Source organism: Haliotis rubra, unplaced genomic scaffold (genome assembly GCF_003918875.1).
Source record: "Haliotis rubra isolate DU_JTF1 unplaced genomic scaffold, ASM391887v1 Scf288, whole genome shotgun sequence".
NCBI classification, from domain to species: Eukaryota; Metazoa; Mollusca; class Gastropoda; order Lepetellida; family Haliotidae; genus Haliotis; species Haliotis rubra.
Genome location: NW_025766955.1, coordinates 827,318 through 849,907, shown reverse-complemented (window position 1 = coordinate 849,907; position 22,590 = coordinate 827,318). Strand labels below are relative to the sequence as shown.

At 41.2% G+C, this 22,590-nt stretch overlaps 1 protein-coding gene and 1 long non-coding RNA gene across 2 annotated transcripts in view; both read right to left on the bottom strand.

The window, feature by feature from the left end:
- LOC124281702 (sodium- and chloride-dependent betaine transporter-like) overlaps positions 1-15,039 on the bottom strand; it is a 37,148-nt gene extending 22,109 nt beyond the window's left edge. Inside the window, exons 1-5 of the mRNA XM_046717653.1 lie at positions 14,769-15,039; positions 14,209-14,341; positions 11,984-12,050; positions 11,016-11,563; positions 10,687-10,788 (exon numbers count right to left, since the gene is read on the bottom strand). Of these exons, the coding sequence (XP_046573609.1) occupies positions 10,687-10,788; positions 11,016-11,563; positions 11,984-12,050; positions 14,209-14,341; positions 14,769-15,022 (1,104 nt within the window). The 5' untranslated portion in view covers positions 15,023-15,039. The remainder of the gene's footprint in view (positions 1-10,686; positions 10,789-11,015; positions 11,564-11,983; positions 12,051-14,208; positions 14,342-14,768) is intronic.
- A 305-nt stretch (positions 15,040-15,344) lies between these two features.
- LOC124281707 lies at positions 15,345-22,015 on the bottom strand. Its single transcript, XR_006899964.1, has 3 exons — positions 21,908-22,015; positions 16,138-16,354; positions 15,345-15,476 (listed from the first exon to the last, which is right to left on the bottom strand). It is a non-coding gene; the product is annotated as an uncharacterized LOC124281707 (long non-coding RNA).
- Between the last annotated feature and the right edge of the window lie 575 nt (positions 22,016-22,590).

Below are 22,590 nucleotides of genomic sequence, written 5' to 3'. Positions count from 1 at the left end.
TTACCCATTTATGTGCCTTTTGCTATTTTAAAGTTTTTTCAGAATTTAGTTTTTTTGCTGTTTCCATGGAAACATGATTTAGGCTGTGACTATGAGGATGTCATCTTGTCCGGAGCAGATCTTCCAAACTATACATGCTAGCTTCATCAAACTTGGTACACATATCAAGCATGATCCCTAGATGTGCCTTTTGGGGTTTAGATCCAGATATGAATTGTATTTTTTGCTGTTTCCATGGAAACACGACTTAGTGCCAAATGTGTTTGATTATTTTGTCCAGAGCATATCTCTTAAAGTTTACATGCTAGGTTCACCAAACTTCACACACATGTTAATCATTACCCATTGATGTGCCTTTTGCTATTTTAAAGTTTTTTCAGAATTTAGTTTTTTTGCTGTTTCCATGGAAACACGACTTAGGCTGTGACTATGAGGATGTCATCTTGTCCGGAGCAGATCTTCCAAACTATACATGCTAGCTTCATCAAACTTGGTACACATATCAAGCATGATCCCTAGATGTGCCTTTTGGGGTTTACATCCAGATATGAATTGTATTTTTTGCTGTTTCCATGGAAACATGACTTAGTGCCAAATGTGTTTGATTATTTTGTCCAGAGCATATCTCTTAAAGTTTACATGCTAGGTTCATGCTAGGTACATGCAAAATGTATTTGATGGTGACCTGACCACGGCATATCATCGCAACTATACATGCTAGGTTCACCAAACTTAATACACAAGTTAATCATGACCCACAGATATGCCATGTGCTAAAAAATAGCAATCTTCATCTACGTCCATTGTGTGCAACATGAGACAGTCAAGTTCAATTACATGTCAGGTTTCCACGGAAAACACAAAAAAATCTAGTTTCCATAAATTATTACCGTAATCAGTACATGCCCAAACTATTATCTAACATTTATATAAAGTTTAGTAGAGTCAAAGAGAAAGTCTTGTGAGCTGCTGATCCTTGTCACATTACATATATCAATATCAGTCATTTCCATGTCCCAAAGTGGGAAGCGGGGGTATGTGAGCTTTGCTCACTTCTACACTTGTTTTACAATACTTCAACCCCCCTTGAGGGTACAGCCACTAACAATCTGAGGTATTAATTAAAACTTCCACTCATAAAATATTTATCTATTTACAAATCAGTTAACAAATCTATTTCTTTTAAAAATACAACAATTAAATGAAAACTTATATTATTTAAAAGATCCTTCATAGTTCGTGATTTGAAATAGTTATCCCTTGTGATGGAATATTCAAAACAGTCAAGCAGGACATGCTTGACCGTGATTCTTTCATCACAAGGGATACAAAACGGAGGATCTTCACCTTTCAATAGGAACTCATGAGTATATCTTGTGTGGCCAATACGACATCGTTGTATGATGACCTCTTCAAATCGGGACTGACAACCCAAGTAGGTGTAACCGATAGTTGCTTTTATTGCATGTCATTTATTGATACCTACCTGGGTGTCCCACTTCTTTTGCATCAGATCACGGATGTCAGTTCTAATGCTAGCTTTGTGATCAGAGTATGGAATAAGAAGTGGTGTCACAGATTTGTTGAGTGTTGCCTTGGCAGCAAAATGCCAAGACATTTCCGGAAATGCCAACTTGGCCGGGTATCCAACAGAAGACGAAGTCGTATTGGCCAGTAGCAAGATCATTATATAATTCAATAATTTCGATTAAAAGTGGATGTTTGCGAGAAAGATTTTTGATAGCCTGAAGGGAAGAAAGAGAATCGGAGTATTGTTTATATTTAAAGTGTTTATTAATATATTTTAAGGCTGTTAATATTGCGTTAGCTTCCGCTTTGAAAATAGAGCTGTTATCAGGTAATCTAAAAGATATGGTTTTGGAGCCAATGGCAATGGCACAAGCTACTGCGCTACCATCATCGGACCCATCTGTAAATAAGAATTTGTATGTATTATATTTATTTTTTAATTTTATACTGTAATTCATTCGTTTCTGACTTTTTAAATGTGGTTAATGTTAGGTCAACGTGTGGCCTAACCAATTGCCAAGGAGGAGAAGAAAGCAAACGAGAAGGAGAGATATTTTTTAGCTGAATGCCAGCAGCAGAAAGGCAAGGTTTGACTCTTAGTCCCAGAGGCGGAACAAGAGAAGACTTTTTATTGTATAGATCCTCTAAAGGAGGATTAAAAACACAGTTAAATGCAGGATTTGCCGCATTAGAATATAGTATTGTTACATACTGCAAGGATAATTTTATACGGCGTTGTATAAGAGATGGCTCATCGGCCTCGACGGTAGAGACTGTCAACAGGAGAGGTTCTAAAGGACCCAAGACAAAGCCTTAGACCTTGGTGGTGGACAGAATCTAATAGTTTTAGGTTGCTCTTCCAGGCTGCACCATAAACGATGGAACCATAATCAAGTTTGGAACGTACCAGTGATCGATATTGATGTAGGAGGGTAGCTTGGTCGCCTCCCCGATTTTCAACAAGTCAAGTGCCTTCAGGCATTTAGTTTTAAGGGATTTAATGTGTGGTAGAAACGTTAAGTGTGAGTAAATAATAATACCCAAGAACTTGGCCTCCTTTACAACGTTGATGGGTGTGCCATTCAGAGCTAGTTCAGGGTCTTTATGCGGTTTGTATTTACGGCAGAAATGTATACAATTAGTTTTGGATTTAGAAAATTTAAAGCCGTTTTCAAGACACCATTTATGTATTTTGTTTAAACACAACTGCAGTTGCCGTTCAATAGTATGCATATTTTTACCATGACAAGAAATATATTTAAATCATCCACAAAACATGATCCATCGATTGAATCATTTAAAATCTTGGATAAACTGTTGATCTTGATACTTAATAAAGTCACAGACAAAATACTGCCTTGTGGAACACCCTGATCCTGATTGTAGTGATCAGACAGGAGAGTTTCACCCAGTTTATTCGCAATATCTGATGTATTGGTAAGTAATTGATCTCCATGTTTAAGATGATGGACACTAGATTTAGTACGTTTACCTATACTTGTCTGGACCATGTTCCATACCTTGGAGTATTTATTTTGGATACATAATTTTGCCAAGATTCCGTTTAAAGGTACGCCACGCTTTAGCATTTAACATTTTAAATTATTCACCATGGGATACTCGGATGATATACTTCAGCAGAAACATTTAAAGATTAATGATTCCACCAGATTGGCCCATGAGCCACCGCCTTCTGGGTATAGTACTCTAGGCAAATTACAAAAGTGAAATATTTTCAAATTCAATACATAAACATAAGCCAAGTTTTTTCACAAAACATTTTCCAAAGTGTCTAAAACTTGTGTATCAAAATATACATACACAGGGCTTGGCATGACCAGCCGATTTATTGAATCGGGCCCATCAACCACCCGTCTAGGTGAAGTAAGGGGCGAAGTGGTGTGTTGGGCAAAGGAACACTGTTCTTGGAACCAGTGCCCTCAACCACCAGACTCCCTTCCTCCACCGACACAGGGGCACAACCCACGGCAAACGGGTTGCCCAATTCGGTGCTGGGACCAGCAATAGAGGGCTGTGGACCACTATGACCCCGGGTCCACAACGGGGGTTTGAAGAGCTCTTAGCGTTACCCAGCACCCACCACGAGGAGCTGGCTCTTCACGGGTGCCCATGTCATGATGAATGTACAATGTGAATGATATATAAATGTTGCAAAAACGAGAAATAACGCCAATCATTGTTAAATAGTATATGTCATATAAACAAATTATTTGGATCAAGTCTTCCTGTTAAAGTTATAAACGAGTGCACTGAAATTAAAAGTTCTTTGTTTACTATTGAGGAACAGCTTTGGTTTCCAAACAAAATTTATTGTAGGTCAAATCCTTTAGTATAAAAATACATAACTTGAGATTATGTTGGAGATATAAATCTTTCATATTTGTGCGCATTAAGGTCACTACATTCAAGTCGGAGACGAGAATGTATGATTTGACAAAATCTGCTATGGAAATTTAAGTCAAAAATGACTGTAGATATTAGAATCGTTTAAAATTACATTTTTGAATCTCGATTTTTTTATTCCCTATGTTCGGCTGGTAATGAATTCCATAATTTAACATTATCTGGAAGGGAGGACCTCGCATAATTTACAGATTTACAGTTTATAGTCTGAAGATTTGATAACGATATTTGAGACTTCTTAGACAATTCACCATTGGTGCAACGTTTTTAACACAGTCGTTAATGTGTTCATATCATGTGTTACGAGAGAGTGTTTTTTGTAATTTGTATTATCATTGATTAGGTGATAAATATTATGGGTCACAATGTTTAAAGTTTTGAGTGTAGGTTGTGTGTCACATCTTGCATCATGTATGTTCAATGGCACTAGTATTTTTAGCGGTAAGCCTTTTTTATAGCGCTCCAGAGTTGCCTCCCTTGGCTTTATTTTGTCTTGACTTCCGGTCGTATGTTCGAGAAAATCGCCTAATGTTCAGAGTGGATAAAGATGCAGCCTATCTTTACTGGAATGCTCGAGAACTGTGTAAGAGCTATATAAAGGCAGATTGTTGTGTTGTGCAAATGCATTAACCGTAACACATGAGCAATCATGCTGAAGTATAAGACTTAAATGTTTATGGCTTTGAACGGAATTAATGACATTACCATTCATGGTTAGATTCGGCATTGAAGTTTGTTGCAATTTACGAGTATCATATTGACTCTGTCTTATTGGAATTAAAAGATACGTGCCATTTTTCTGCCCATTCGGCAAGTCGCTGTAAATCATCGTTCATTACAATAGCATTTACCTCGGGATCATCAATGATCGCATTTAAAAAAGTATCATCCGCAAAACGGCGTATATTAATATCTATACCTTTTACTATATTATTTATGCAAACAATAAACAAGAGCGGACCCAATACTGAACCCTGGGGTACTCCAGCAAAAACAGCTTTACTATCAGATCTAAATCCATTAATTACGACACGTTGTTCTCTATTTTCAAGATAATCTCAAACCATTTTAACAAATTACACTTTATACCATATCTTTTTTATTTGTAAATGATACCCTTGTGCCAAACCCTGTCGAATGCTTTGCTTACATCACAAAATACTGCTCTTATTGTTTTTTTCCTTTATCTACTGCACCGGCAATTAAATCAAATAAATACGTTAGTTGATTAACAGTAAAATCTCCTGGTTTGAATCCGGATTAGAGATTAGAAACTATGTCGTATCTCTAAAATAATTGAAGACGTGTTTGAAAACGCACTTTTCAAAAATGTTTGCCAGACAACCTGCTCACATGAGTGCAACGGGTCTATAATTGGAACAGTCATTAATACTACCTTGTTTTGAATAGGGACGACAGAGGCGTCCTTCAAAACTTGAGGAAAGGTATTTTCAGAAAGGGATTAGTTAAAGACATCTGATAGAGGCGCAGCCAAAAATCACGTGTTCGTTTTCAAAAACTTATTCCTAACTCCGTCTGGGCCTATTGCTTTTGTAGTATCTACAGAAGAATGAATATCATAAACTTCGTTTGGGTTCAGATAAACGTCACATAACGAATTATCAGTATACGAAACAATCTCTTCAATATTCCTGTCTGTATAACTAACCTTTGTTTGATTTGTGAAATATTTATTCATTATATTTGCAATTTCAGTGCTTTCGTCATAAAGTTGATCATTTTGTAATACTGGAGGAAAGGAGCTTAATGAATTTTTTTCTGTTGTATAAGTTTTAATCAGACGCCAGCAGACTTTGGTTCTTGTCATTAATTAATTTATTAATTGTATCTAATTGTTTAGCCGTTCTGACGGATGATATAGCTTTATTTCTATAAAGTCTGAATTTAGTCCAATCGGAAACTAAGTTGCACGGTTTAGCAATCTTGTGTAAGCGATTCCGTTTTCAGATCAAACTCCGGCTTTCATTGTTCGTCCATAGCACATCTTCTGGCCTGTTAGTGACAATTTTGTTAGGCACGTGTTTGTTACATAGATTGATTATGGTATTGTTTACTTCATCAGCTACTTGATTTTTGTCAGGAGAAGAAAGATGTAATTTTGAGTAAAATTGATATTTAATACTTATCCTGACTCTTGTATTTTTGCTTGTCTCCTTCCTCTTGCGAACCTTAGTGGAACACTTGAATCCCCTTTTTGAAGCTCCCTTAAAAAAAGCGGACGTAAAATCACTACACACCAAGAGTTATCTCCCTTCCAGTTTTGGCGGGAGACGGCGCCACCTGTCTCCCAGCCCCTCACTCTCTCCGTATTTCAAGCCCGACACTTAGATTTGCTGGGAAATCCAAAGTGCCTTGAGGGGAGGTTGGGAGGTCTTACCTCATGAGTCAGCATAAGTATAAAATATCAGTTTTACTCAGAAAATGACATATTTTCCTTATCCTGACTCATGTATTTTTTCTTGTAGAATCCCAAGGATTTGGTGGTGGGTCAAGCAACTTCTGGATTCCAAGCTTGGTGATTTACGTCCTGCATACACCCCTATGGAAACTTCATGGTAGGACTGTTAATTACTGCTAGGTTCTGCTGCTGCTGCCCTTGCATCCAGTTTTCTCTGATGGGGGGACCACAATTTGTCAACTTGTGGTCCTTACTTCTGTTAACATTATCTGTGGATTTGAGCAACTCCATCTCTTGATGCATGCATCAAGTGGAGAAGCGACCCTTCTTATGTACGAGTACGTCCTTACAAGTACAGGGTCTATCACTCATGCTAGTCTGTCTTAGACGTGCACATGGACTCTAAAGCTCTAACTCCACAGAGTGTTGGCTTTTGCAAGTAACGTGATAAAAGGGCGAGACTCTGTCTCCGCGCCTTTGTGGAACTGTCAGTTGTTGAGCAACTCCATCTCTTGATGCATGCATCAAGTGGAGAAGCGACCCTTCTTATGTACGAGTATGTCCTTACAAGTGCAGGGTCTATCACTCATGTTTGTCTGTCTTAGACGTGCACATGGATTCTAAAGCTCTAACTCCTCAGAGTGTTGGCGTTTGCAAGTCACGTGATAAAAGGGCGAGACTCTGTCTCAGCGCCTTTGAGGAACTGTCAGTTGTTGTGCTACAACAAGCAGCCCGAAATGGTGAATACCGGAGACGTCCTCGGTGGCAATGTCTCTCAAGTAGTAGTTGGCAAACACCATGTTTGATTTCCAGAAGCAGCCCTCCATTATCGTATTGATGGAGCAGTTTCCATGTAGAGCGAGTGTTGACGCCAGCGCTCTAACTTCATGTGGATTGGAGGCTTGTGGAGGATCAAGTCCTGCTGCTTTATAGGCCCTTAGTATGACAGTTCTCATCCATATTGATATCGTTGTGCGAGAGACCTCTGTCGGTGTCTCTGCCGATATAGGGATGAAAAGGCGTTTGAATTTTCGTCTCCTGGTCTTAGACCTTTGTAGGTAGACTTTTAATGCTCTTACTGGGCACAAGGATAGGTCCTGTGTATCCTGTGGCCCAAGGACTGATGATAATGCTGGGATGTGGAATTGTCTATCAGGTTGACCTGGTAGTTGATTCTTTGATATAAAATCCCATCTTAGTCCCATATGTACGATGTTGCGATCCACATCAAATCGTGTCCTTTCAAAGTCCGAAGCATGTATTTCCGACATCCTTGATGCTGTTGCCAAGGCAATCAGGAACAGAGTTTTTTGTGTCAAGAAATCATAAGATGTCATATCTAATGGTTCATATGCGTCACTGGTGAGACGCTGTAGAACTATATTAAGGTCCCAGACTGCAACTTTAAATCTTTGTTGTTGGTCCTCCAACTTAAAAGATCGTAGTAAGGCCAGTAACTCCGGTACCTTAGTCAGGTTTACACTCGTCCTCATACACAGGTATGTTGAGAGCGTTGACCCTTTTAACCGCTTCGTTTGTCTTAGATGACAAAGATAGTCTGCCACTTGAGGGTGTGTTGCTTTCATGGCTGTAAAGCCGTTCCTCAAAGCATAGGTCTCAAAGTTACGCCACTTGTCGTCATACAAGTTGATTTGCGTAAAGCTAGCGTGACTGCTTTCACTGCTCTGGCGGAATATCCTCTCTTATTCAAGCACGCCTTAATACGGTCCATGCGTGTAGGCGGAACACTTTGGGGTTCCCGTGTGCTTGCTTGGTGTGCGGATGTACTAGCAAGTTCGTCCATTCTGGTAGTTGCAGTTGCGGAGGTCCTCGTTCTTGTATGAGAACGGGAAACCACATTCTCGCTGGCCAATAAGGCGCCACCAAAATCAGTTGCAGGTTCCTCGTCTGCATGATTTTCTGCAACACTTGCGGTATTAGAGCTAGAGGTGGGAACGCATAAGCATTTAGTCCTTCCCAAGAGATGCTCAGGGCATATGTTGCCCATGCTCGTGTATCTGGTATTGGAGATACGAATGTTGCCAGTTGATTGTTGAATCTTGTGGCGAACAAATCTATGAGCGGAGGTCCGATCTGTTGTTTGATCTGTTTGAAGATCTGTGGATGTAACATCCATTCTGTTGGGGATGGTTGTGTTGGACGAGATAGGGCGTCTGCTATCACATTCTTTGCTCCTGGAATGTGGCATGCTTTTGTGTAGATGTTCAGATTGTCCAATATGCTGAACAGATGAAAGCAGAGGTCCAGAAGGTTCGCCAACCTTGTTGATCTATGTCCGTATGGATCATCAAATAAGCATTTCTTAGAATGCTGGTCCAGTGAAGTATGGCGTTTATTACAGCTTTCATCTCTAGCATGTTGATGTGCAGACTTTCTTCCTGTAACGTCCATTTCCCAGCTGACACCTCATTGTCAAGGTGCGCTCTCCATCCCTGAAGGGATACATCTACGTAGAGATGAATGTTGCACTCCGGCTGTGCTAATTAGGTCTCTCCGCAAACATTCGATCTCAAAGTCCACCATAGTAGATATGGTTTTAGTCTGTCCGGAAGTCCGAAGGGGTCCCGATCGTCCCGATGGCCATTCACGAAGACTTGGTGTGGCATAAATGCAGTCTCCTTCTGCAAGTCATGTGCTGACGTGAGAGGACTGAGTAGGCTCTGCCAACTTCGTAGTGATAACAGAGAGAGTACTGCTTGAGATACAATGGCTTGTATCTAGATCCAACGATCCAACTACCGTGGAACCCTTGCCATGTCCGTAAGGGAAGTGAAACAACGTCCGAATCTGTGACTGCCATCGTTGTGAAGTCTATATAAAGTAGACTGGCTGCCGCAACCAAAAGTCCATCAAACGTATGTTGCTGCAATTCGCCTGATGAACAGTCTTCAATGCTGACAGGGAAGGTCTCTAACCCCGTGAAGACAGTCGAATCACGCAGTTCCCGGCTAACTGGACTGTAATTGAGGCCTACCTCCCATGCTGAAAGGTTGTTGTCACTTGTAAACAATTTCCTGACACGTGAGCTACGTCTGACTTCTGCGCAGGGCGTTGTCTCTCATGGACCAATCAAAATGAAGCCTTTAGTTTCCCGCGATGTGACGTCACCGGTGTAGCAGGAAAAAGATCATTGTAGAATCTTGTGCAGTCGTTGATATCTTATCCATACTCGGCCTTGTCCGTAGCCTTCCGGAGTTACACGAGTGACCACGTGTATAGAGGGTTGAATGGTAAAGGCGCGAAGAATTTCGCCGTGTAATACCGATGTAGGTAGACCGTCTTCCTGAGTGCTGTGACTGTTACTTCAGTCCTGAAGATAATGCAGTCGTTCTCTTATACAGATGATCAGCTGAAGTCCCCACCACCTCAGCGCTGCCATCTGTAGACTGCATTCATCTGTCTCAATGAAGCGTCGTAAAATACCCTCTTTGTGTTGAACACACAGGTCCTTGTAGAGTTGATGCTCAACTTTAGTGTAAGTTCTACAAAGGGAGTCGTTGATGATTTTGTAGTTTACATCAATCTCTGGAGCCTTCATGAAGGGTCCCATGTGAAGTAGTGGGAACTCCCTGCCTTGGACGTCGGGAATATGTTGACTTCAGATACATCTCTACCTTTCGTGAAGGTGTAGGTTGTTAGCACCAAGGAGTGCTTGCGTGCAGTTAGTCCCGCTATTATCTTCTGATGTAGATATATCTATCTTAAGATTCTTAACGATGTGAATCACGTTCTGGATTCAGTCTGAAGATCTGCCTGAAGATCTTAGCAGGTGATGAATTCGGACAAGAGTACTCCTCTTGAACTTCAACACGTATCCCTCTGTCTTCGCGCAGGCGAAGATTTCTTCCTCCATGCTTAAGAGTTCCTTCGCATAGGCTCACAATGAAGATCAAGGTCTGAGGGTGAAGTGGGATGGTCCAAGGACATCAATATTAATCCTCAAAACTGCAGAGCATAACTGTCAAGTGCGTGATTCTTCACACATTCCTTCATGCAGGTTACTTCCCGCAGCTTCGTCCTTCACGCAGGCTTGCGCGAACCGTCCATCAGGTCCTTCATGTGCTGCATAAAAATGCCCGTGTTGAAGGTCTGCGACGACTGCAGATGTAGTGACTCTCTCGTCCGTGATGTCTGCGTTGAAGGAACCTCTTTTTCATGTTCAGATGAAAGTCGTCCTGCGTGGAGGTGAGCGTCTACGTTTCCGGGGCTGCTTTTGTGAAGGTAAAATATTCCTGTGCGGTGAATCCCGTGATGACTTGCGTGGTGATGGTGACATCCTTGATCTATCCAACGACTTTCGCGCAGGTGAGAGATCTAGTTGAAGGTCTGAGTCCTGAGACGTCTCTCTGTATCTTCTTGGAGGTGTAAGCTTCTTCCTCTGTGATGTAGGTGGCCTGCGTGAAGGCTCTTCATTAGCCTCATCATCAGATGATGATCTATTCCGGTCAGATGAATGTCCCATCCTTCGCGCAGGTTCGTTGACGTCATGCAGGGTAGGTCTGCTCTTAATCCTAGAGCTAGAACCTCTTGTAGATATCTCAGATGTACCACCGGTGCAGGGTCCTTCACGCAGCACTGGTCCCTCTTATCGGTTGATGACTTGAGCATGAAAGGCGCCTACCTGACCATCATGCAAGGTCCTTTCCTGCGCGAAGCGCTTCTCCATCAGGACCATCATCTGTTGGGAGAATTGCTCTATGAAGGTCCCGGGGTTGAATGTCTGCGATGATTGTAGAGATGACACATCTGATAGGGTAGCGATATGGTCCAGGGATCGCTGTACCTCATGGGTACCTGCTGCCAGTGTAGAGGGTAACTCAGACTGCGTTGATAATGTTGCTGACGTTACCTTTGCTGAGGCCTGCGTCTTCTTCTTATGCAGAATCTCTGGGATGGGGATAGGCGTTTCTTCATATAAGCCTATTTCTTCCATCGGGACGATCTCGGTCGAGAACGTTCTAGTAGTCTGCGATGAGACCCCAGTAGATCTCGTTGAAGCCCTAGTAGTATATGGCTTTTTCTGCGACGAAGATGACCTCTTCTTCTTCTTCGTATGGGTTGAGGAGTTGTCCGACGTAGAAGATCTTTTCTTCGACGTAATGGCGGACTTCACCCCACGCCCATCTTCCGAAGACGCCTCCGGCAGGTCACTGGATGGTAGTATGTCGTCTGACAATGACAAACAGCTCTTTAGGGACTCAGCCGGTTTAAACAGACTTGTAACAGCTGTCTGGATTTATCCTTAGCACGTCTAAGTACAGAAAATTAATAATTATTAAATTCCAAATTTGTTAAATGTTGACACAATTTACAGCGAGAGCTGGAAGTACATGTTGTTGTGCAACTATGGCACAATAAATGTGGGTCTGAGGCAGAGAACCTTAACCTGCAACGAAAACAGGTTTTCATAAAATGTAAACAAACTGAACAATCATGTGGAAAAGCGAATAAACAGTTAAATTTGCTAATAAATTTCAAACCATAATGTAGAAGGATACTCCCTGAAACCTTATAAAAGTAACTTATAGGGTAATAACTAAGTTAGAAAAGGATATAGTGCCGTGTTGGAGACCCAGGTGCTCTCCGAACCGTCCACTAGGGCGAAGAAGGAGAGTGTGAGGGGCTGGGAGACAGGTGGCGCCGTCTCCCGCCAAAACTGGAAGGGAGATAACTCTTGGTGAGTAGTGATTTTACGTCCGCTTTTTTGAATGGAGCTTCAAAAAAGGGATTCAAGTGTTCCACTAAGGTTCGCAAGAGGAAGGAGACAAGCAAAAATACATGAGTCAGGATAAGGAAAAATTATTGTATTCCAATCAAAAGAACTAAGTTCATCAGGAAGGGCTTCAATGTCGGTTTAACTATAATCATAGATTTTTCTTTTATAAGTAACTGTTTTAGGGTTTTTTCCTTCAAAGCAACATGCACAGGACAGTGAACACTTCATATTGGATCAAGTACATCGGATTCTTGTACAGTAGCAACATGTGAAACAAAGATAAGATCAATCAAAGTACTAGAGGTAGGATCGGTTATGATTTGAGATAATCCATTTACTAGTATCAATTTGATTTGATCAACTCTGCTAAGTTGTGGTAAGAACATCTTCATTAAAATCACCAGTCAAGATCAACACTGTTACCAACAATTTTTTTTATTAAATTACCTGCCCTATAAAATGTCCCAATAAGATCATTTCGTTTCTTACATCTTATTTTAACCCATATTGTTTTAAGGACAGGCAAGTCTAAATCATTCGTACATTCGAAAGACAAGTAGTTTTTAATATATACTGCTACACCTCCACCCTACTCTGTCTGTGTTTTCCTAATGGTAAATGGAAACCTGGAATTTTTTATATCAATGCTGTCTATACCATGGTGCAACCATGATTCTGTGATACAAATGACATCATATGAGTCCAATTCAGCCTGGAGTATATCTAACTTATCTCAAAGACTCAGTACGTTTAAATGTATTATCTTAAGATCAGTGTTTCGCAATGGTCCGGGATTTGGGTGAACATTATCACAGATCAAAAGAAGAAGAATGATAATCAGAAAAAATTGTTTGGTATAAAGACATACTATTGAGAATTGATGATACTGTTATCTAAATTTACAGGCAGATTTGCTATGAATACGACAAACAAATGAGCCCACCGCTTGTCTATATTGCAAAATATCAAATTTTCGAAAATGGAAACACAAGTGTTATGTTGGGTGGGCTTATACAATGATATACAGTGACAAATTAAACACTGTGTATATAAAATACACGTATGGCGTCAAGTTATTTGGCGTAAGGAAAAAAGTTGATACACATAATACAAAACATTTTAATTTCTGAAATGCAATGTAGTTCCTTGTGTTAAGAAACAAGTTATGACAATAGTTATAATAAACTAACAGCAAAAGAATAAGAGTACCACAAAATGAAAGTTCCATCTGCAGTAAAAGAGGAAATGTCACGGTGGACAATATGTCACTCGGACATAACTGAGACGCAGGGCAATCTGACCTACATTTTAATAACGTACGTGCTGCAGCATCTATCACTCGGTGGCATGTTGTGGAAAGTGGAAGGCAAAGCAGGGTTGGTGTTAATAGGAAAATGTAATGTTTCTTATTGGGTTTATACAGTGAATATAGTTACAGTTGGAATCTATATGACATGGGAGAATAATTTTATATGATTTATTGTAGAGCACAAAATGTATTTATCCAGTTGGATCAACATAGAGTGTGCTAATGTGTAGATTGAATACATGAACTTCCAATATCTTCATACACACCCAAGTTGTATAAACTATGTCCTGATTGAATGAACAAAATGTGAATATGTACATCTGGAGTAACACAAAATATATACATGTCCATGTTGAATAGACACGAAAGGTAAATATGTCCATGTTTGTTAAATATAAGGTGTGTTTATGTTTATATTAAATAAGCACAAACGTTGAATATTTTCGTACACATACACACACTGTGTGTAGTTTCGCTCTGAATAACGCACGTGCTGCACGAACATCTATCGCGTGGTGGCATCGGCCAGACTGAGCAGGTGTGGTCTGATAATGTGTGCGACACCAACGTCCAGTACTAAGACTGGATGGTGGTGGTGTACACTGTGTGTGTAAATAGTGTGTAGGCTATTTGAAGATAACTGACACCTTTTCAGAAATGAACAGAAATAATTTATTCATTACATGTGAATATAAAAATGCCTGCATGCGTAAATAATTGTTTAATGGAACTATATCAAACCTGTCATTATGTTTTGTTAGTTATTTTCTACTACATCGGTCAACTTACTTTGCCTGAAGACTTGACCCCACGGACAAGACACAGGAAGACGATAGCAATTGACCCAAACAGACATCCGACTATGTGCCACTGCACACCCCCGACATCCTCTAATCCGGACGAGACACTCTGTACATTGTACCTGCAAGGCAAGTAAACAGTGAAACTCTTGAACACACTTTCCACGATATGAGGCACAGGGTTTAGTACTGTTCTCGGTCAAGTAATGTCTATGCAGATTCCGAGCCCCATACCGATTGTTGTGACAACCAGTGTATTTCCAAGCTTGGCAATCGAAAGAATATGGAAAATGTACGAATGTACCTCAGATTTTCGACATTTCAAACGAATGTCTATTTAATGAAAGCGGAACACTATCATTACAAGACAAGATCGTTCATATTCATGTTTCAGAAATGTAACAGATTCATTTCTTGAAGCAGAGGTTAATGGGCTTTTCTTGTTCCAACCACTAACCTTCATATGCATTCTATACGTGTATCCACATGGATATTACTTGTACATACGACTCCTTGTCTGGATGCAATGCATCATGGTTGATATCTTACTGCCAAAATTCCTCTGCTGGTGTGTGAGCCAAAGTCACATTTTCCCACAACTCAGCTGTTGTGATTGTATCGGATGCATTGTCTGACAGAGCCGTCACATTAGTTGTGTATGCTGTAGTCACAGTTTCCACACACAGGCCGGTGTTCCAGCTGTTGCCACAGGTTGTCCAGGGCAGGACGCTGGAGCAGGATTTCACCATGTAGTAGATGGGCCAGGCCAGATACAGGTTGTAATATGACGAGAAGGCGGACATAAGTACAACACCCCCAACACCAACCCCTGCTCATCGGAAAAACACATACATATTTAATAATCAACACTTTAATGTTATTAATGATGAAGGGTAGGTGACTGTTGTATTAAAACAGGATGACATATGTACACAGTGAACACACACAAAAAATCCAAAAACATTCAAAATAGTTTCAAATATTTCATCCAACATCATTCACAAAACATTCACACATCTCCTCAATATTGTAATAGTGTAAGTATTGTATAACATGTTGTATAACATACAATACACTCTACGCTCATTATGTATATTTATATTATGTAAAGTAATATACACTGGCCTTTAAACAGAGGGCAAAAGCTCCAGACTTGCTGCGAGGCCTTTCCCGAGAACTGAGAAATTGATGACTCCAGGAAGAACATTGGAAACCCGGTGATCAGAAGACAAAGGATGAAAGGTAACAAGAACGCTCCTGAAAGTATACCACTGTGTTCCATTTAGACAACTCTTGGCTCAAGCTTGGGAACTTATATATAACAGGGAGAAAATAAGGAATGCTTTTTGCGAATAGTAGGTCAGATTAAAGCAATGTGAAATATTTATATTATTGTATATATTGAAGTGGCCATGGATAGAGAAAGTTATTTCTATTTAATCAAACCATCGAAAAATCGTGAACTCGCATTTCACCCAACCCCTACCCCCAACATCAAATGGTGGCATTTGAGCACTTGGTTCTATAGCTGCTTTCAGAATTCAAGGTGTAGACTGTGATATTGCAGTGACACACAAATGGTGTCACGTTAAGTGAAGCGATAACAAAGGTCATCCTATTACATCTCATTTCCATCAACAGTCAGTTTATGGCAAAATGTACAAACACTCGTGATTATTCACTAGATCTCAAATTCTAATGGTCATAGTTAACACAAACAACGCTGATGTTACGGATGTACTCATATATAGATTTCCTTTGCACCATCATTCATATGACCTTATCTCGCTTTTAAGTGCATTAATTAGGGCTTTGGGATTGAGTTGAATGCACTTTCTGCGATATGTAGTCGTTGGCAGTACTCATAGTCATATTATAGGATAGGTTTTAGTATTGGTTAAAACTACAGGTTTTTTACCTCCACCGTTCCTGCTGCAGATGTATGGGAACCTCAACAGGTTACCTAATCCAACACAGTAGCCCACCATAGTCAGCATGTAATCTAGATGTCTACTCCATGACTGTCTTTGATGTACAGCTTCATGTCTCTCCCCATCAGAATGCATCTGAGTCATAGGGAATGCGTGATGGGATTCATCTGTCTCGTTGTTGGCCATGATAAGGTTTTGAATGCTCTGAAACCATACACGTTCTATGAGATCACAGAAATGATATATTCAGACATTCGTAGATTTGAAAACCTTTTCGGGGCGGTGGGGTAGCCTAATTGTTAAAGCGTTGGCTCGTCCCACCGAAGACCCGGGTTCGAATCCCCACATGGGCACAATGTGTGAAGCCCATTTCTGGTGTCCCCGCCGTTATGTTGCTTGAATATTGCTAAAAGTGGCGTAAAACCAAACTCAGTTTTAAAACGTTTTGGATGTGTGGTAAAACGGGTTTTTTAGCTTGTGCGATTGTCAGTACATACGTGTACTTATGAGAGTTGCAGCTCGTATATGTTCCAGTTGCGGTAGTGAGTACTTTGGATGTGTCCTAGGTCAGTCACTCAGTCCGTCCGTCAGTCAGTCCGTCAGTCAGTCCATCAGTCCGTCTGTTGTGGTTAAGTCGCCACATGTTTTAGTTTACAGTCAGAGCGTCTACTAGGAGCGCTCAGATAGGATAGGCCTCAGACAATCGCTGATAGCCTTACTTTTCGCATCCGGGTGTTCACTAGCGGGTGGACTATGTTTGTTTAATAACATAGTTTTAGACAGTTTGGGAGCTAATTAAGACCAGACAGGGTGGATGGATTCATCTTTGTCGGCATGGTGACTCCATGCATCTCGTTTATTTATAGAGAACAGTAGCAGTTAGGAACAAATAGGAATTTAGGTAGAAATCCCTTGTAGGTTGCTAATGGTGCGGTCCCAGTGGCGACCTCGGGAGCCCGATCGACTCGACCCCGCAAACTACTCGACCTGTCTCGACCTGGGGGGTATCTCGACCTCAAAACGACCCCATAACGACCTCGTAAGGACCTTTACGACCTTAGGTCGATTTTAGTTTGACTTCAGTCGACCTATCTCGACTCAGGTCGGCCAAGTTGAGAAGACCTATACTCGACCAGCTAGACCTTTATATCGAGCTTATTTCGAGTTAATTTCGTCCTAAGTCGATCGGCCCGACCTCTACGCGACCTGTGTTCAACCGGAGCGACTGGTTCATTTTTCTGCCGAGTAGACCCTTGGTTTCTAAATTGTATAAATTACAGGTTGCATTTTCACTAGGTACCCATTCAATTAGAGGACTGCAAAGTAGTAACATCACCATCAGGAACCTTGACGTAAACCCGGTGAGCCCCGAGAAGCGAAGACTGCTTACCATTTGGGTGCAGATAGCCTGGCACCTGCTTGACCTGGTGGATGACCTGGAGAATGCCAACCATCCTCCAAAGCCAAAGCCTCAGCCGTAAGCACATCAATCCCATCCTTGACGCCTTCAAAGCTGAGTATCGGTCAGATGAGTGGGATCAGAGCAAATGGAATACTGTAGCCCGTGCTTTCAAGGAAAGGTGGTAATTTTCATATTGCACCGGTGCGTTTGATGGCAAGCACATACGCCTCCCAAAAGCGGGTCCCTCTTCTACTACTACGAGAACTTCTTCTCTATCGTCTTGCTGGCACTCGCGGATGCCGACTACAAGTCCCCGTGGGTCAACGTCGGGGCCAAAGGATCAGTTTCAGATGCTGATGATCTTCAACCATTCACGAGATCGGATGGAGGGCGATGACCTTGTATTCCCCGTATGATGTGCCATACTTCATCATCGGCGACGATGCCTTTCCACTCCGCCCCTGGATGATGAAGTCCTTTTCCATGCGTCAGATGGACCCCGATCAGCAGATCTTCAACTACAGGTAATTATTCTTTTCCATAAATACCTAAATCAAATTATATCTTTGGGTGTATGCAATATTATATCAGAGGTTTTGAATTTTGAATGCATTTGACTTAGAAATGTTTAAGTTGTGACTTTTGCAGACTGTCTCGGGCCAGACGAGTGGTGGAGAATACCTTCGGGATTCTGGCTGTGAGGTTCCATGCTCCCTACATCTAGCACTGCAGACAGAGAGCTGCACAAATAACCCTGGCCTTCGTCACTTTATACAACATGCTGAGAACGAGGAACAGTCAGATGAACCTCATAGACTAGGGGAATGAGGACTGTTTACTCACCCAAGGCGAGTGGCGCTCCTGCACACATCTACTTGATGGGGATCGAGGGTACGAGGGAACCAGGGTACGAGGAACGTTACCCCACTAGATGGCGCCAAACCAAAGAAACTATTTGAAGGACTATTTCATGGGCCCAGGAGATGTTCATTAGCAAGAGAAGATGATATCCAAATGACTTTAAAATGTACTCTATTATTTAGGACTACTTCATTTACAAAGGAACTCTTGTTTGTTTTGTTTTTTAAACTATTTACAATTGGTAAATGCGAAAAAAACATAATGAAAACGAACTATATACATGATGAACAAAACAAACTTTATTACAATCGTACAAGATGTATTTACATTTACACTTAGCAATGGATGGAAAATATAAAAAAATATCAGATGAAAAAAAAGCTTATAAATCTTTAATTGGAAACTCATTTAAATAATCTGAAAGTAACATTTCACATCAGTATAAAGTGCTCATGACAATATATAAGTATCAAGTTCTGCTTCTCAGTTTCACTGTCCTTGCTGAGAGTCCTGAACATGTGACTGATCCTCTGAGGTGTGTGTAGGGTCCAAGATACCGCTTGGCAGGTACAGAGAAATACCTGCTGCAGCACTGGAGTCAAAGCTGGGAATATTACCAGCCGGGGCGGTGGGGTAGCCTAGTGGTTAAAGCGTTGGCTCGTGACGCCGAAGACCCGGGTTTGAATCCCCACAAGGGTACAATGTGTGAAGCCCATTTCTGGTGTTCCCCGCCGTGATGTTGCTGGGATATTGCTAAAAGCGGCATAAAACCAAACTCAAGTCAGTCAGTCAGATACCAGATACCGTGTTGAAGAGGGTGGTGTGCTAAGGGTGGACCTCTGGGTGGCAGCCGGTTGGTGTGGAGGTGATGTGCTACCTACCATTGGCTGCCGTTTGGCTTTTATGAAGCATTTGGGAAGATGGCGACCATTTATGCGGTCGGCGCGGACTCGATTAGGTCGAGTTGATGTCGAGATAGGTTGACTTCAGGTCGAGTTGCTCGACTCCAGGTTGAATCCAAGTCGAGTCCAGTTCGAGTTGGTCGACTCAAGGTCGAGTCGAGGCCGAGTACAGATCGACTCTAAGACGAACACAGATCGGCATGTCAGGCCTGCTCGACCTTTAACTCGACCAACTCGACCTAATGTCGACCTAAACTCGACCTTTTTTTCGACCTACCTCAACCTGGTCTCGACCCAATCTCAGACCGAAGGTCCAGGAGGAAGTCGGGGAAAATTTTTGACATGTCAAAAATTTTCCAAAACTTGGTAGACCTGATTGGATCTGACTCGACCTGACTCGACCTAACTCGTTCTGAAACTCGACCCCAAACTCGACGTTCAGGTCGAGAAGGTCGAGTAGCGTAAGGTCGGCACTGGGACCGCACCATTAGCAAGATATTGTTGGATTTAGGGAGGTTTTCATGCACCTTTTTGTTTTATCGTATTGCAATACTATTACTGCAGAACCTAGTCAAGTTGGCATTAGTTGTGACACCGTTTATACCATTTGTGAGATGTTGTTGCACATTGTTGTTTTGAGGCAGTGAGAAGTTTACTGCAGAATCTAGTCGAGTTGGCATCAGATGTGACACAGCTTATAGCATTTGTGATCCTCCCAGTTTCTTGTTATATAGCAGTGTAATACGTTTACTGCAGAACCTAGTCAAGTTGATACCAGATGTGAGAAGTTTATCTTGACTCTTGTTACACATTGTGATCTTTTTTGCTCTTGTGAATGTATTACAGTACTCTAACCAAATGAAACCATGTCCGTCCAGAATGGTGTGAAAGCGTGAGCATTAGATGACGGACAAGTGCTTAATTTATATTTTGTTATCATAATAAATATACATAGGTTAACTATACCGTCTTGAATTGTCGTTCATCCCGCAACATACAATGGAAAGAACCTGGGCCAGTAGAACGAGTTTGGCCGTTAATGTCACCATGACATCTCATATAACAATACACAACGCAAAGTCCATCATCATACAGCCAGACACGTCCTATTACAGATGTTATAGCAGAGGCTGTTGTACATTTATCTTTTGTAGTCAGCTCACTCACTCCCACTCCCACTTGATAAATATAAATCTTTTTGGTCACTCTTGGAAATTTCCCAAATTACCCGAAAGCTATTGAACCATCCTGAACACACTTGTGATTGAGCCCCTTGAACATGGAACTGTTGGACTCAGCTACCTCAGTAGTCACTTGCTTTGTTTAACATGTTCTAGCTGTAGAAATGCAGAGCAGAGTAATTATCCACGTTGCCGGATTCCGTGAGTGAGTGAATTTTGTTTTACACCGCTTGTAGTAATATTCCAGTATTATTATGGCGGGGGACACCACAAACGGGCTTCACACGTTGAACCTATGTGGGGAATCAAACCCGGGTGTTCGGCGTGATGAGCTAACGCTTCAACCACTGGGCTACTAGACCGTCCCCGTCAGTGACCGAGCACGGACAATGCACTCCATATATTTGCCTTTTAAGACGGACAACGATAGATAGGGAAAAGGTTGCGCGCAAACTGCAACTATATGTAAATTAAGAGCACATCTGCATGACGCACACGATAGGTTGCCGCCTGTAAATCTGGTGTATATCCAGGATCGGCATGCAGCATGGATTATATGTGAACCTGTCAACTGAACATGTCATAACAATGGCTATTTTCCCCGCGGTTTCAAAATGCAATATAGACCAGCCAGATGTTGAACAAGTGAGAATTATGGACGCCAGTTCTCCTATCGAATGGTATTGCAGCATGTGGTATGTTTAAGAACGAACACCATGAAACAGTTCGAAACATCGTGTTAAGGTGATTATGATCTGTGTGTGTAGGTAACATGAGATGACAATCAACTGTGTACAGATGACTCCACTCTTTGTCACTGTACTATTTACAGGACTATACAAGTTTTTAAATGGAATTTAAAGTGCGTATTTTGCTTTATCTCAAAACTTAAAACGGAAGTACTTTCAGAGTGCACATTTGTACTGGTCCTCGAAACAATACTAGTAATATCTACAACAACCATGTTTAGAGGCCACGTGGTTTTAATAATTACGATGAATGAGCAAGGAATTTGTGTGTTCCTGTCTGTTAACATTTTTCTGCTATAACACAACTGGGGACTGTCAATTACCCGCGTCGGTCTGCTTTTCGACCAGGCACAGCTTTTGTTGACTTGTAATTACCAACGTCTGACAGCAAACCCAGCTATTTGAACTTGTGGCTAACAAAAAGGTAGACGTATACGACGTCTCTTAATTCACCCAGAAATGAAACCGGCTACACGATAATATATATTTGGAGATGTGTTTGGCTTCTCACTGGCTGTCAATACATAAAATGTCATTACATCTTGTAATAGAGTCCCTCTTAAATACAAACGTGAATAGTAAACAAACACAGGTTTAGGTACATTTTCTGTCTGTACTTTGGTGTGATTATAATTCTGAAGCACAAAACTAAGGACACTAACCTTTAATTGCTGCTTCACCTGCTGGTATCCCGGTTGTTATTGCGTGACTGGTTTTAGTGAACTCTCATTGTCAGCGGTATAAAAACGTGACTGGGCATGATCTACATGGGAACGTAAATTATGCTGGCTACCAGCGAGATGTATTGACTGAATACACGCAGTGTTACAGTCTGACTGCAGTTATATTTTTTTCTATTTAGCATACCAATCCCTTATGCCCTGATCATTAGCTTTTAACCATTAAATATATCATCGTATTTAATAATACCATAAGAACGGTCTATAGGTCGCCAACAACTGAAGGTAGGTCACCATACTAGGGACCATGGGGACTTACAGAAGTTTTACTACCTTCATAGACCCCAACTATATTCTATTCACACTTTTCTGAGGATCACATTATGGATTAAACAGAAAACTATAATGTGGGGTCAAATTGGATTTACATATCTGAGCCTATTGTAAGCATGGGTCCTAGGTTTCAGTGTGTCATTTCATCTTGTGGATCCATACCTGCTATTGACAGGTGTTCGGTACTTGTCAGTGACTCGTTTCATGATTTGCAAAACGGTTGACTGGTGCCATGAAAACCATTATTATGGCTACTCATGTATCAAGTGCATATGGTTAGATTAAAGTGAATGTTTGCCTAAAGAAGGGTTACCATATTATTATTTATTCAG